Source organism: Manis pentadactyla, chromosome 17 (assembly GCF_030020395.1).
Source record: "Manis pentadactyla isolate mManPen7 chromosome 17, mManPen7.hap1, whole genome shotgun sequence".
Classification (NCBI taxonomy): Eukaryota; Metazoa; Chordata; class Mammalia; order Pholidota; family Manidae; genus Manis; species Manis pentadactyla.
The window spans coordinates 55,446,269-55,462,091 of NC_080035.1; the positions used below are offsets into that span (position 1 = coordinate 55,446,269).

The following is a 15,823-nucleotide window of genomic DNA, read 5'->3' on the forward strand; positions in this document are numbered from 1 at the left end:
AAGCAAACCAACCCCAAGCAACTTCCACTCAGTTCCAAATAAGGAAGGAAGAAGTCCATCTAAAACAATGGAAGGCAGTGGCACGCAGAGTAAGGGACAAAGATGTCCACTCCCTAATCTCCAGAGCCTGTGAATATGGGTCATGACAAAAGGGAACTGAGGCTGCTAATCGGCTGGCCATAAGACAGGGCCACTCTCCTGGATTACCCAGTGTAACCACAAAGGTCCTTCAGGAAGAATGGCCAGAGATGCAACGCTGTTGGCTCTGAGATGAAGGAAGGGGCTGCAAGCAAAGGAATGAAGGCAGCCTTTCCAGAGGTAGCTGGAAAAGGACAAGGAAACAGATTCAACCCTAGAGTTTCCAGTAAGGAACTTAGCCATGTTAATCACACCTTGATGTTATTAGCCAGTGGGCCAGACTTGTATCAGACTTCAGATCTACAAAAGTGTAAGAAAATTAATTTATGCAGTCTTAACCCACGATGTTTGTGATAATTTGTCACAGGAGTAATAGAAAACTAATACAAAGGCTCTTCTCTAATTCACATGGCTGTCTATGTGGTACCCAAAGGGGGACTTGGCAGAACAGTAATTTCAGAATGCCCATTCCATTTTCCTTGGTTCCATTTCTCACATATCTTATATTCTGTACCCATGCCTACAATGCTCTTTTAGCTACTCTCCCTTTTCAAAATGTTCCCCAAGAATCATGTTCTGGATGAAGCTCCCCTAGAGTTCCCCTACCTTGATCTCACTGGTCCATGAATCCAGGAGCCTCCCTAACCCTTGCACAAAGCTGGGGTTGGTTACCTGTATTACTTCTCTGATTTTTTTGGTCCACTTAACATGCATTCACCAAGGTTATGTTATCTCCTACAATGAACTAGAAGTTACTTAACAGTGGGACTAAAGTCACTGCTTCTCATGTACCCATTACCACGCTCTGCACCCCGTGAGCACTCAACAGGGGGTCCTGTGTAAGTGAGCAGTCTCCATGCAGAGGATGATGTGTTTTAGGTCCAGCTTGAGAAAAGTGTAACGGGACTAGGATCAAGGCAGGAGTAGTACTTTATCTGAGTGCTCTTCTTGCCACCATCTAAAACTATATAGAAGCTACTGATACGAGAATATTTGGCTAATTTCCTTATAAGGTTTCCAAGAGGCAAAAAACAACACTTTCCACTGAAAAGAAAACCCAACCTACTCCAAACTCATTAAAAAGGGGTTACTAAGAAAGTCATCTGATACCTTAAGGTATTTTACAAGTTCACTCCCTAAGGCTTTGGCTCCAGATTCGGTTTTCTGACAGTACTGGAAAAAATTATGTAAATGCTGATCCTAAGGGGAAAAAAAGAAGAGAGAAAGAAAGTCTATTTAGCATAATGCTGTGGAAATAAGAGTATTTGCTTTTTGCAGCATGCATGTTTTATTTAGACTATGAAACTGATCATATAAAAATGAAAACATCAAAGAGTTAAAAATAAAAATAAATTTTAAAAAAGGATTTCACAGATCCTCCAACAGAAAGTGGAAACTGTTGAGAAATATTACTGATACTATTCATTTTATCATTACATATGAGCACCCTATATGTACCTACTTTCTTCAAATAAAGCTCTATAGAGTAAACATATATCCATAGAACATATCAGGTAGGAGGTTGTTTTGCAAAAAAAGTCACACAGACTCATTCACAAAGCAATCACTGCTCATTCTAATGGAATAGTGCGTACCTGAGTATACACTGTGGAAACCAGGTGAGTTGAAACTTTCAGTAGTGGCTTGCTTCCATCTACCCATTTAATTTCTGGACCATAATGCTGAAAATATATGGAGGGGAAAAAACATCCCAACAGATGAGTGATCTTGGCTTCAAACACCATCTTCAATGATGGGTACTGTTGTGATGCTGAAGGCCTGACAGCTTCAGGGCCTTGATGGTTATGCCTGGCTCACAACAGGAACGCAACCAATACTAACTTCTACCCACTTTCTTCTCCCAAGTACAAGGCTCTTCCTACTGGATTTTTTAAGTTATGTTTACTTTAGTTGCAGCTGTATGAATTACTATCCATGTAAGCAGGGAAGAATCCTATTTCACCAGCAACTTCATAAAAAATTCAGAATTTTGTAAGTGATGGTAAAAGGTACTCAATAAAGCAAACAGGACAGTTAAGTATTTCTGGCCCAGGCAAAAGGGTCAATCATCTGTTTGTGCTTACTTTAATTTCTGAAACCTCCATTTTTCTCATATTCATACCAGGAATTAAAACTGAATGTTATATGATTTACCATTATTTGGAATATTTTAACTATTTTTCCATAACATGGGCCTAAATTTGGTACTATTTAAACATAAAAAGCCATTCAAGACAAAATGAAATATATCTTATCTAAGCATATTATAAAACTGAAGTGTACTAAATTTGAGATGGCTAAAAAGAATACAAAAACAGTTGGAGAAATCTAAAAAATTCAGGCTAAATCAGAAAAGCATCAGAATGGGCTATGTGTAGGTAAGAGATTTGCTAACTAGATTTACATTAAACTGGAAGAAGATCCTAATAGTTTACATGACTCTAATAACACATTTTTGTTTGAGCATGGTTAGTTTGCAGGGACAAATTCCTACTCTATCTTGTATTACAAAGTCTCCATTTCCCTACTGAGACACTGCCAGTTTGAGGCTCATAAAATGCCCAAACTATTATTCTAAATTGTCATAACTGTTAACAGCATTGCCCTCCAATGGCCTAAGTTTACTTGAAAATGAGTAACTAAAACCAAAATCTTTTGACTGGCAAAAATACAGCATACTTTCTTTGTGCTATTCCTGTTTTAATTGATCTTTAATGTTTTTGGAAGGGGTTGGGATAACCGTAAAGTCCTATACCCTGCCCATCCCAAGCTCCTGGTAGCCAAGGTAGCCAGATGGGAGATTAGCTGAGACAGGAATGTGCTGCTCGTTAGTCACCACCCTTCCATCTTTCAGGAGGGGAAGCCAGGAATATCCAACTGTTGAAACAAAGAACAAAAATATTCACTGTAAGTGTACCAAAACATGAAAGAAAGCAAATGTTACTAAATTGCCTGTTCTTTAGGAACTGTGAATATCAATCAGAGTAAGAAATTGAAAAGGGTCTGGATATAGTTTCTGCAGAACATTGTCTACAATGTTACTTTGGCCTCTTTGGGTTTAGAATTCTAAAATTATCTTTTACATAGATTTACACATGGAGGCCACTCATGCTACCATCACAAACTTCATCTAAAAACTCTTCTGCAAAAGGATGTGAATTCAGAATCAAAAGAAAATTTAAGAACCTCATATGTAAGTTATGAACAATCAAAGAAATGATGAGATTTAAAACCTTGTGTTTCAACAACATCCTTCTTCTTTGTGCTTCCTTTACTTGAATTATCGCAGCTGACATGGAAGAATGTGAACAGTAAGTGGTGCTTTTCATGTAGCTGGGTGGGCAATTCTATTTTAATCTGCAGGGAAGACAAAATAACAATCTTTCTAATATCCCAAAACAATTCTCAGTAAAAGTCACACAACATGTCACCCAGTGCACATTTGGTCTCTAAACTAGTCAAAGAAATCAGAGACTGTAAATTGTGCTTAAAAAGAAATAGATCCACTTCCAATGGTAAAATAAATAAGCAACCAGGATGTAATGTATAGCATAAGGAATATAGTCAAGATAGTGTAACAGCTTGGTAGGGTGATAGCTGGAACCTAGAATTATGTATATAAATGTTTTATCACTGTGTTGTACACTTGAAACTAATGTAATGTAATACTGTGCGTCAACTACCCTTCAATAAAAAATAATTATCTGAAAAAAAAAAAAAGAAATAGATCCTTCACACACTGCTATGTTATGAATGTTTGTGTCCCCCTGAAATTCACATGTTGAAATCCTAACCCCACAGCTGATGTGGTAGGTAGGGCCTTTGTGAGTAATTAGGTCATGAGGGTGGAGCCCTCATAAATGGGATTAATATTCTTTATAAGCTATCTTACAGAACTCCCCGGCTCTCTTCACCATGTGAGGATACAAGAAGTCTGGAGAGACAGTGATGGGAGACCGCCCTGACCCTGTCAGGCTGGCTACCCTGATCTCAGCCTTTCAGCCTTCAGAACTGTGAGCAATCAATATCTGCTATAAGCCACCCAGTCTGCAGTATTTTGTTATATAGCAGCATAAACAGACTAAGATATTCACTGACCATTAATAGAAGGGTTGGTATTTTGACTCTAGGGAAAACTGGAAAACACATGACAAAAACCACTGGATTAACATAACACAGCCAAGCCATGATGAAAAACCAGAGTAGAACACTTAAAAGTAGAATTCATATAGTAGTTTTAATGAACCACATTATTCCTCCACATAAGGAAACCCAGTAATAAGAATGGAAGATTCCTAGGCCCAACAAATTTTAACTATACTTAAAGATGAATTTGAAGGGAAATATGTCAGAATGTTAATTGTTGTAGTAATAGAAGAGGGATTTTTACATTTTCTTTTCTATATTACTTATATTTTCTAAGTTTTTATTTTTTACAATAAGTGTTAATTTTATAACTAGAAAAATTATGTAAATACTTCAACATTTAGCTCTATCACTGTAATTTCAGTATAGCATGCAGCTTCTCTTGAATTTTGCTTTACTAAGCAAAGAACTTAAGGGTTTTCCTTAAAACTGGTTAAACTGGGTTTTCCTGTGAAAACCTCATTTACCTCATCATAAAATTCTGGGTTTTGGTGATGGTGTAAAACCGCAGCAAAGGCGCTTCTTGTGAATACTGGCCCACCAGGTCTGCCATAAATGCACTAAAATAAGGGTTAATAAAGAGAAACACCAGCATTCAATTAATAGTATAAGAAATTAGACTCAGATGCGTTGTTAAGAAAGCGGCATTCCTACAGCATATTAACATAACCACCTCCAATGGATTTCTTCTGCCAACAAGTGTCCAGACCCACAAGCCCCCTTGCTGCTGAGTCCAAGGACCCTCCGGCTCATCTGCCATCCTCCCCAATGCCCCTCCCACCCTCCATGCTGTAGCTCTGGACAAAGACTTGCTTCCTGCTGCCGGCTCTCTTTCAAGCCTTTGCTTTTACAATCCGTGTCTGAATGACCTTCCCTTCTGTGAGCACCAAGCGAATTCTTGGGCATCCTTCAAGAAATGACTAACTCCTGCCTCTGCATGTTTAACTCTTCCTTTAGCATTTCTTACACCAATTATTCAGTTTTGTCCATTTTGGTACCTTCTGCGTTCCAGGAGCTTTTTCTCCATGACTGTCTTTCCCACTAAACATGAATGACTAGAAGGCAAATGATAGTGTATTCTTATTTGTCTCTGTCCCTTCTTGAAAAGTTTTTTTCACAGAGTTACAGTAAAGAATTTGGTTTCTGGAGCCAGGCTGCCTGGGTTTGAACACCGGCTCCACAATAATGTATGGCCCTAAGCAAGTTACTTAAATTCTGTGCATTAGTTTCCTCATCTAAAAAATATGCACATAGTAATAGTATCTAACTCTAAAGATTTCTGAGAATAAAAGGAGTTTAATACCTATAAGGCTCTAAGAGCAGAGCCTGCACTATAATAAGTACTCTATAAACATAACCAATAATCTACTACTCCTATTATTAATATACTATAATAAACATTTAATAAATGCCAATTTATCATTATCATTATTTCTATTATCAGTGTTACTAATGTAATTCTTAGCACCCACAAAATGCTTGGCCCATAGTAGGTATATGATATGTTTAACTGAATTGAACATGCATACAAAACCTTCATCCCTAAAGAAAATAACAAAACAGAAATAGTCAATTAGGAGCAAGATTTCAATTATTCCATATTCTGTAACATTTAGCACGCATGGTTATACATCGTGATGTCATATTTTTGTGCTTGTATTAATTAAAACATGCTAAATTCCCTAAATTGTGCACAATCATGCAACTGCCTTTTTAAAATTGAAAAATGTGAACAAATATTAAAAACAAACCTTCAGAGGCTGAGAGTCTTCCTCATCTGAATCTTTGAATTCAATGCAAATGGCAATATTTCTTGCCTGAAACAATAAAGAAAAAAAAGAGAACAAATAAAAATAAATATTTATGAAAAAATATGAGAAGCCAAAACCTAAGAGAGCTTAATATGAAAAATGAAATCTCAATCTTTGCACTCACCTTGGCAAAAGACTTTTGACTGTCATATTTCAAGTACTTAGGATAAACATAAAGGTGATTGTTGTAGATGGTGTAAGGCTGAGTGTGTTTTGGTATGCAGGGCACAAATTCCTCTATTTCAAATGTGATTGGAACTTTAGTACAGGTTTCAAATTGCTTCATGGGAATGTATGATGAATTGACATAATCTGAAAAATTCAAAACCAAAAAATTGAAGTAAAAACCAAGTAAATATTTGTCTGTTCATTACATAGAACTTATACTTACTAGGAAAGTCTGAGGAAACATTATCAATTGTAATGTCTAGATTGCCCAAAATCACCGGGAGTTTAGCCATCTTCTCAGGTCTACAAACAAAAGAAGAGAAAAATAAAACATTTGTAAGTTAAGTTAGCTCTAAAACATAAATTCTAGAGTAGCACTTGCCAGAGAAATATAATATGAAATACAAAAGTGATTTTAAACTTTCTGGAAGCCACATTAAAAAAAGTGAAAAAGAACCAGTCAAATTAGTTTCAAGAATACATTTTATTTAACCCACTATGTACAAAATATTATTATTTCAATATGTACTCAGTATAAAAAACTCATTTTAATTCTTGGAAACCAGATGAGTATTTTACACTTACAACTCATCTCAGCGTGGACTTATTATACTGCCATCCTCAACAGCCACATGGTTAGTGACTACTGGGTTGAACAGCACGAGTCTAGGTAAGAATATCAGCAAAATGTTATAAAGTTCTCCTGAACCACTCCATCTTCAGCATACATTCTTGGCTCATAGCATCATGAAAATTCAGAACTGGAAGTCTCTCAGGCTCCAGCGGCTAGTAAATGCTGAATACAAAATAAGCACTCAACTAAATGTTTGGTGTCTGTATTTGGCTTGACTCCATTCAATACGGAAATCTCCTCTGTGACGTCCCCAACAAGCAGTGCCACTGCCTCAACCCTTACTAGTGACAGGGAAACCTCTGACATAGCTGTCGACACTTTTATTGTTCTTCCTCATAGCATGGTAAAATTTGCCCCTGAACCTTCTACTCATCAAGGGGCCTAGTTAATGTTCCTCTGTGTTACACCTTTCAACCATTTACACACACACACACTTTTCTGAAGTCCTCCATTCTGAACCCTTCCACACCTTCCTCCAATGCCATTTCTCTCCTCAAAGAATGCCCTGTTTATATCATGGCACCCAGAACTGCAGTCTGACACAGATGGGAAGAAAAGTGACATTTTTCTTTTCTTTTTTTTTTTTTTACCAGAACTGCAGGAGTGATCAGAAAAAAGAGCTTGTCCAAGCTCCAGAAACAATATGGGATAGCGCCCCTTCTTGGGGGTGAAGGATTAAGGTTGGCTTCTTCAGGTCCTCAAAGCCTTCCCCCAACTCATAGTTAACATTATTTTTAAATCCAAGGCCAGGAGAGAAGAATGCAAAAAGCAATATTTTCATCACATGCCAAAAACAGGATGTAGAGATGGAGTGGCAGACCTAGGCCCCTCCAGTTGTCCCTTGGGGGTTACCCCTTAGTCCACCTCAGTATGGTGCTGGATAGAGGGGATACCTGGCTTTTAACCTCTAAATAGGGGAGACCCCAGCCTCTAGACAGAGGGCCTTTTATTTTTTATTCTGATTAGCCATTTTAAACCAACAAGGAATAAAAAGAAATCCTGATCTAACAAAAAAAAAAAAAAAGGTAGAATAGCTGTCTGGTTTTGAACAAAATACCCTTCTACGAATGCAGCTAAAGTGCTATTATTTTAGTCAGCCACACCACCCTAGGGATGTAAATTAAATTTACAATCACCTAAAATTCCTAAATCGTTTTCCATGTGCTTTATTATCATGCTACATCTCTCCATCCTATATTTACACAGTCATGTTTTTGGAACTCAGAACAGGATTTCACTTTTGTCTTGATGAAATTTCATCTTTTTATGTTTTAGCCATTTCTAGTTGATCGAAACCCTCCTCAATCCAGAGTCTAACATGCAATGTATTAGATATTCCTAATAACTTTATGTTATGAGACATTTCCTCAGCTTATTAATATCTCATAAAAGTCACTGATGAAGATACTGCACAGAATATTGCCAAGAACAGGCTCCTTCTCAAACCTCGAGAGGCCTATCGCCAGATGGAGACTAGTTTACTCATCACCCTTCCTGGCACCTGGTTATACCAGCAGCTGAACAACTGTTCCGCTCATGTATACTACACTTCTCTCTTGCTCACAGAGTATCTTGGAATATACACTTGTCAAAGGATTTTCATTCCTTTGTTGTACCAGCTTAGCAATGAAAAAGAGAGAAGCAGAAATGTGGTTAGAATGACAAGTTCAACATGACATGACTTATTCCTAGAAAACAAAAAGCTGCCTTGTGGCCCTTCATAAGCCACCTGTTAATCATGTCCTTTAGAACACTGCCAAGAAACATTAAAGCTCAGTGGCCAACAGATTTGGCATTTGGTTTTGTTCCCACTTTAGATAAATTTCTAACTCTTGTTTTTAAGATTCCTCAGATGTTTTGTTATCTACTAAGCAGTCCAGTGCCCTTATATGCCTGTTGACTCAACAATTCCCACAGAGGGAAGGGGAATGATATCATAAACTAGCAGTCATCCCATGCCACCAGATTCAGTGTCCTTACTTCTGTTTTTCTACACCCTGTTCCTTCCTTCTCCACCTCCTGTATTGACTCCTTAAAGTGATTAATTGGCAGCAGAGACACGCTTGGGTCTGTTTTCCATGGTTAGTCCAATCTTCTAACTGTATTTTATAAAAGGCAGTATTCCTAAAAACTTTGGTATCACTTAAAAAAAATTCTATGTGGCTGAAATAAATCTGAGATACTTTTGTTTAAACAAAATCACTGAACTCAAATCTATAAGAAATTACAGTTAAGAATTTACCAAGTGCTTTCAATGTGATACAATATGCACTATACTAGGCACCACAGATATAATATAAACAAGACATGATTCCTGTCCTCAGGAAGCCAAAACTCTGGTAGATATTGTCACCTATATATGTTACTAGCATTCACAGTGACAGAAATCACACTGACACGCGTTTTCATTCATTCCCTACCACAGTTCTAGGAGGCTCGGTCATTAAGATATCCCCTTAAAAAAAAGGAGGCTCAACCCTGTATGGTCCCAGAAGATGACTGGTTAGCCAGAGACGGGTAAGATTCCTCAAGGGAGGAACAACCTAAGACAGGCACAGTCGCAGGGGGGCCATCAGGTGAGAAATTGGGGATCAACAGAGGGGAGGCTTAGAACCTCAACCCCCTGTTTTGAGAGAAATCTTCTGCATCCATGGATGTTTTGTTGCCCTTGTCTAGCTTGGATTAATACTTAGCCTGTAGGCACACACCTGATCATCTACATTTGCTCTCTTACAGCACTAAACTATGTTTTCTACCTTTATCTTGCATCTACCTACCACTTCAGCATTCTATTAAAAAAAATAAATAAATAATGATAATAATAATAATAATAATAAGGGAGAAATGTGGGATTCACATATAAATCAAGTATAAAAATCAAACGAATAATCATATTTGACCTGATTGTTTATAGTTTATGATGCGTGATCAAAACTGAAAGTTTCTGTGATGACTGCCCTTGCACTGTTCACCATGTAAGAACTTATTCACTATGTAAGAACTTGTTCACAATGTAAGAACTTGTTCACCATGTAAGAACTTGTTCGTTATGCTTCAGAAGATTGGAGACTGTTGAGAATTAGGCTTGGGGTTGATTAATGATTGTGCATTGTGTCCCCTATACAGAATTTTATTGTTGTTAACAACCATTTGATCAATAAATATGAGAGATGCCCTCTCAAAAAAAAAAAAGGAGGCTCAAGCAGAGAATCCAAGTGTCCTGTCCCAGCTCTCCAACACGGGACTGAGTTATGCCCTGGGCTTTGGAAGGTAAGTAGAGTTCCCTTGGAAAGACAAAAGCAGAATGGGACACAATTTAGGCAGAGGGCAAAGCATGGTAGAGTGAAAAAGTACAGCAGACTCAGAGGAAGGCAAGCAAACCCACCTGCTTCTGTACAGTGCAACTACAGCAAAATGGAGGTAAAAATGTCAAACTTGGAGACAAAGACTATAAAGGTACAAATAGACACTACAGGTAAGTCTCTGACAAAATCCCTAATAGTAAGCTACTTAATGTGGTAGTATTAAAAAAGATGTACATTTTAAAGAAAATGTTCTATTTTTATACTTTCCCTTCAGATGTAAGAAAAAATACCACCATTAGTAAATCAAGTTAAGTGTAAAATCTTGTGCCTTTTCTTAGATAAATATTTCTTGGAGCATATATGTCAGCAATACCATCCATCTGACAGAATTGTTTTCTTACTAAACTTTGGAACATATCCCTTGGTAATTATTGCAAAGGAAAGGGGGAAAGTTACTTATCAGCTTTGGCAACTATTTTCTATAGACAAGGCAGCTTGAGAAAATTTTTCTCATCCATTATTAAATGACATTTTGAGACAATCACGGGAACAGAAACAATAGCTTAGATCAAAGCTGGTATCCAGGCCACTGACAGAAGATTATTAACTATGACAAAAATAAAGAAGAAAAAGAGCAACACTAAGGTTTAAAAAACAAACAAACATGAAACTTCCCTAACTGTGCTGGGATGAACATAGGGGCATTTCTTCAGATTTTTACTGAGGACAGTGGCCCCCTAATGCTGCTACATCTTCTGATGCTGACAGCATCAGATCTCTGTTTTCAGGTTTCTAAGTCTCTCACTGGCCATGTGGAGCACACTTCCCATGAAGTTCTTGCTCCTGAGCACATGCACGAAGGCCTGGCCTGGGGGGAGAATACGCCCTGTGCTCTGAACCATCGGAGGGCTGTTTTCTTTGCTACCTGACCACCGGCTCTCCGCTCAGATCAGTTTTTGATTACAGACCCTGTCAAGTCCCTATTCCAGCCTCCATGGAGGAAGCCAGAGCCGTGAGCTGGGAAGATCTCCACCAGGGGGTCAGTCTCAAGCCAGCCATCCTAGGAATTAACTTCTGACACAGGCTTCCAACCTCCATCACATAAAAAAACCTCACTGTTTGTTTTGTCAGAATATAAAAGTTAAATTTTATATTTAAAAAAATGTCCATGTAAAATCATGAAAGCTATAAAGTAGAAAATGAAAAGTCACCTATGAAGCCATCTATCAGAGATAACCAGGATTAACATTTTGGAATATCCTATATGACAATTTTTATGCGTATCTTTCCATTTAGCTAGCCATTTACCTATCTGTTTATTCATTTATAACAAGATGAAATATATATTTTCTTTTAAAAAAATGGGGTCATACATATATGCTTTCTTCTCCTTAACCATATAGTGTGATCCCCTTCCTAAAGGAGTCCATATGGACCTACATCACGATTATTCAGAATTGCATGGAAGTCTAGTGAGGGAAAATTATAATCTATTCAACTAAAGGTAACTGGACTTAAAAAAAAACCAAAACTTTTATTCTATAAGCAAGGCTGAAAGTTTCCCAGAATTCAAATAAAAACATGACAATAATTACTGTGTTACAATATATTACTCTAAATAAGTAAAGGTTTTTAAGAGAGGCAAATTATGGCTCTATTCAGAATTCTGAAAAATCAAAAGAGACAGAAGTAAGAAAAAAGGTAAAAATGAAGTTAAGCTGAACAGCCACTCTTGAATTCTAGGCAAATTGATATTTACTTCAATATGCATTTTTTTCAAATAAAAAAATAAGACTAAAAGGTTCCTGTCATACAGAGTAGTTAGCAGCTGGCTCTTGGCCATTCTTTTCATTTCATTATAATACTCTCAGTTCTTTCACATTCCCAGAATTTTCCCAGAAAAATTCTGAAGCCTATGTCCCTAGCAAAGGAAATTAGTCTTACGAGTTCAGAAGTGACCTCATTATGACAGAGCCCCAGAAAAGAGCCATGGGTAAGAACCAATTCTCAGCTAGGATGACTTCCACCATTGCTTAACCTCTCTTTACCACATTGTTAGGGGTTGAATTATGTCCCCCAAGAGAAGTACCTATGAATGTGACCTTATTTGGAAATAGGGTCTTGGCAGATATAATCAGGTGAAAATGAGGTCACTAAATTTGACCCTAATCCAATGTGATATGTTCTTATAAGAAGAAGGAAATTTAGAAAGACACACACAGGAAGACAGTCCTGTGAGGACAGAGGCAGAGACTGAGTGATACTATCACAAGCCAAGGAGCACCGGAGGCCACCAGAAGCTGGAAGAGGCAAAGAAGGGTCCTTCCCCGCAGATTTCTGAGGTAGTGTGGCCCTGCTAACACCTTGATTTAGGCTTCCAGAATTGTGAGAGAATAAATTTCCATTGTTTTAAGCAACCCCATTTGGTACTTTGTTACAGCAGCCCTAGGAAACCAATACCCTCCGTAATAGGAAATTATCTGGAACAATGCTTGTAAACAGCAAGTACTATATAGGCTATTATCCTTTCCCCCATCGCCCATACTTAATGATACCATGAATCACCCCACCATGCTAGTCAAAACCTGGTGGCTATTATCTGAGAGCACCACCCACCTCTTTCTCTCCCAACACTAACACCCAGTCAGGAAACCCGGATACAGTAAAAGCACCTCCCTGTTGTGACTTGAATTAGTTCTCTTCTTCCTACTTCCACTTGCAGTGGCTTTGCTGAGCCCTTTCCCAAATCTTTCCAAAGGTTCCTCAGTTGTCTCCTTCCTTCCTAGGCCCACCCCTACAGCATCACCAAAAACACCCTTGTACAATTCAAATGAACCAGGTTACTCTTCTTATTTTAAGTCCTTCCTTCCCAAGGACATGAGGTAAAGTCCCACACTCATCCAACATGCCCTAGAACAGTTTAAAAGACTGCTCCCACCTCCTCCCTTCCTACCAAACACTTCTTCTTTTCAGGGGTGGAAGTAAGTAAGACCTTACTCACTTCCGAAAGTCTGCAAGTAACTTGAGCATGTCATCATTGGATAGCTTATTGCTGTCTTGTCTGTAGAGAGCAGAGAACCTGGCATTTTTGTCAAGGTTTCCAGATGCATCCTTAAACAATGTCCTGAAATAGCAAAGTATTTCTAAACTGAGTTTACAAAAGACCAAAATAAATCCACAATTTAACTCTAGTTTCTATGTGAAGATTAATTATTATTCCATTGGCTATAGCAACAGCAATCTTATTATCTAAAAATATGAAAGGTATTTATGAGGATGAACACAACTAATTCAATTTACATAGAAAACATTTCCAGCAAATGGCTTGTGCTTAGGAAACAACATAGGCAAATGCTTAAGAAGTAAATATCACAAACAACAATGATCTGGGCTGCTGCCCTGCTCCCAGCTGGAGACATGTGGCCGGAACCTGGAATCCAACTCTGCCATAAACCCTCCTGTTCACTTTGCCAGTTCCAATATAGCTGTGCCCCAACCAGCATCTTTCCTTTCTGTGATTCTAATAAATGATTATTCAGATATGGGGTTTATTTATTTCTTAACTTTACTCATTTACATCTTCTGTGTCTCTGGGCAAAGGAAAATACATGGGTCAGTTGGTATCTCAACACCTATACCTATATTGAAGGAATAAAAGATGTCCCCCTTACCTTGCTGCCCAAGCAAATGGCATTCTGTATTGCCCCAGTCTTTGGCATGCCTGCTTGGCATTCTTCAGCACCTTCTGAGCAACCTTGAAGACATCAGAATAAAGTCATGAGATACTGCATCCCACTGACATGAGAATTGTGAACAAAAGAACATAATCACATATTTATTATGGTATTGGATGCATAGAAAAGCACACATTTTCCTGTAATGAATATGGTTGAGTTTATATTCAGTGCAGAGTATACTGTTTAAAACCTTCTCTAGCAGTGATTTTCAAAGAATGAGGACTGTTTCCAAAATGTCTTTTATTTTCTAAAATGTTTTTTTCAGAGGCAAGAGCCATGCCATTTCATAGGCTTTCATTTGAGATGAATAGCTGCTATTTTTATAAGTCCACTGAGTATTAATAACTACTAATACTTGGTATTCATACCAAAATATACAGCATTATTAGAGTTTAAGTGAGAACACTAATGAAAACACTAAGCTTTTATAGCTCCTACTATGCACCAGCTTGGCTGGGTTCCCATAGTTTGCAGGGTAAATATTCATTATTAAGACAGTATAGGTGCTAACTGCTAACTTAAGTTAGGCCATGGTTTTTAATCACTGTATTTCTGCTTTCTAAGTATAAGTTACTACTATTTTCACTTCTTAATAATTAAGTTTGGCTTGCTGAAGGTTGACTTATTAAGCCTCTGGGGTACAGTGAAGCAGATTTTCTTTTGGCCTAAGATGTATGCATGGCAGACCTATTAATCAAATATACCCCTACTGCTAAAGAAGATGACACTGGCATACTGCATTGTTACCAATGCAAAGTCTGATGTATCTGGAGTCAGAGTGGTGTGCTGAAGGGTCTTTTACATTACTTAAATATACCAAAGTCAAACAAATTTTGGGAAACATGATCCAGAACCTGTGCACCAATGTATGTGCTGCCCAACTACAGCATCAGCCTCGAAGCCTATTAGGAATGCAGAGTCTCAGGCCCTGCCCCAGACCTTCTGGTTCAGAACCTGCATTCTGACCAGACCTCTGGTGATCTGGGTGTGCCAGGTTTGAGAGTGCTCATCTAGAAGACTCAGAAGAAGACAGTCATCTGTCTCTAAGTCAAACTGAAACCAACTATGTGACTCTAGGCCATTAAATCTCTCTGGGCTCCAGTTCCTCCACCTGAAAAATGAAGGCTTGGCTTTAGAACTTTTCATTATCCCTTCCAGCTACAAAACACTATGATTCTACTATAATAATAATGCTATGGGGATTGCTGCCTTTGGGAGAGAACTGGGAAATGCATTTTGATTGAAATAAATGTTGGGAACTGACCTAGTCCTTCCCTTTTGTCAAGTGGGGTATGTTCACGTGGGGGCTCTGGGTACGCTGTCATAGGGTATATGGCTCCCTTCCTGGAGGGCCAGTATTACTTAAACATTCTCTAATTCTAACAATAATGACTATGCTGCTGAGTAAAGTGCAGCATTTGCATAAAATTTAAAGCTAAAACACAAGGCTTATAGGTTTCACTGTTTCCTGTAGTCAACAAGCACTGAGCTCTTAAGACTTCCTGAGGGCGCAAATGGAAGGAACATAGGTATGTGAAAGTCAGAGTGAGAAACTCATTTTTGTCCTTTGGGGTTTTTTTTTCCTTTAAAAAAAAAAATCTATTCATGGTAGATATCTACAGAGATTTTTCATACAAATTTCCTCCAAAACGGATATTTACTCCAAACAACATTCTAGACTACACTGAGAAACATGAAGAGAAATCTTCATATACAGAATAAAAGCATCCCTCAGTAATATTTCTGCCAAAACTTCTATTCTGATGTAAGATGGTTGAGTCTTAATCTCTGCTTTAATTCAATGCTTTGGAGGTGTGAATACATGGAATAATGTACACATGGCTGAGTTTTACATTCCATAAGTAATGAAGGAACAGCAGATTT

At 37.9% G+C, this 15,823-nt stretch overlaps 1 protein-coding gene across 27 annotated transcripts in view; it reads right to left on the reverse strand.

The window, feature by feature from the left end:
- The window catches only part of DOCK9 (dedicator of cytokinesis 9), a 286,115-nt gene that overhangs the window by 86,579 nt on the left and 183,713 nt on the right, over positions 1-15,823 (reverse strand). For all 27 annotated transcript variants that reach the window (XM_036893860.2, XM_057494438.1, XM_057494436.1 and 24 more), the window contains exons 14-23: positions 13,874-13,956; positions 13,204-13,326; positions 6,487-6,566; positions 6,220-6,407; positions 6,036-6,101; positions 4,752-4,844; positions 3,372-3,495; positions 2,894-3,015; positions 1,734-1,820; positions 1,249-1,338 (exon numbers count right to left, since the gene is read on the reverse strand). In XM_036893860.2, coding sequence (XP_036749755.1) covers positions 1,249-1,338; positions 1,734-1,820; positions 2,894-3,015; positions 3,372-3,495; positions 4,752-4,844; positions 6,036-6,101; positions 6,220-6,407; positions 6,487-6,566; positions 13,204-13,326; positions 13,874-13,956 — 1,056 coding nt within the window. The remainder of the gene's footprint in view (positions 1-1,248; positions 1,339-1,733; positions 1,821-2,893; positions 3,016-3,371; positions 3,496-4,751; positions 4,845-6,035; positions 6,102-6,219; positions 6,408-6,486; positions 6,567-13,203; positions 13,327-13,873; positions 13,957-15,823) is intronic.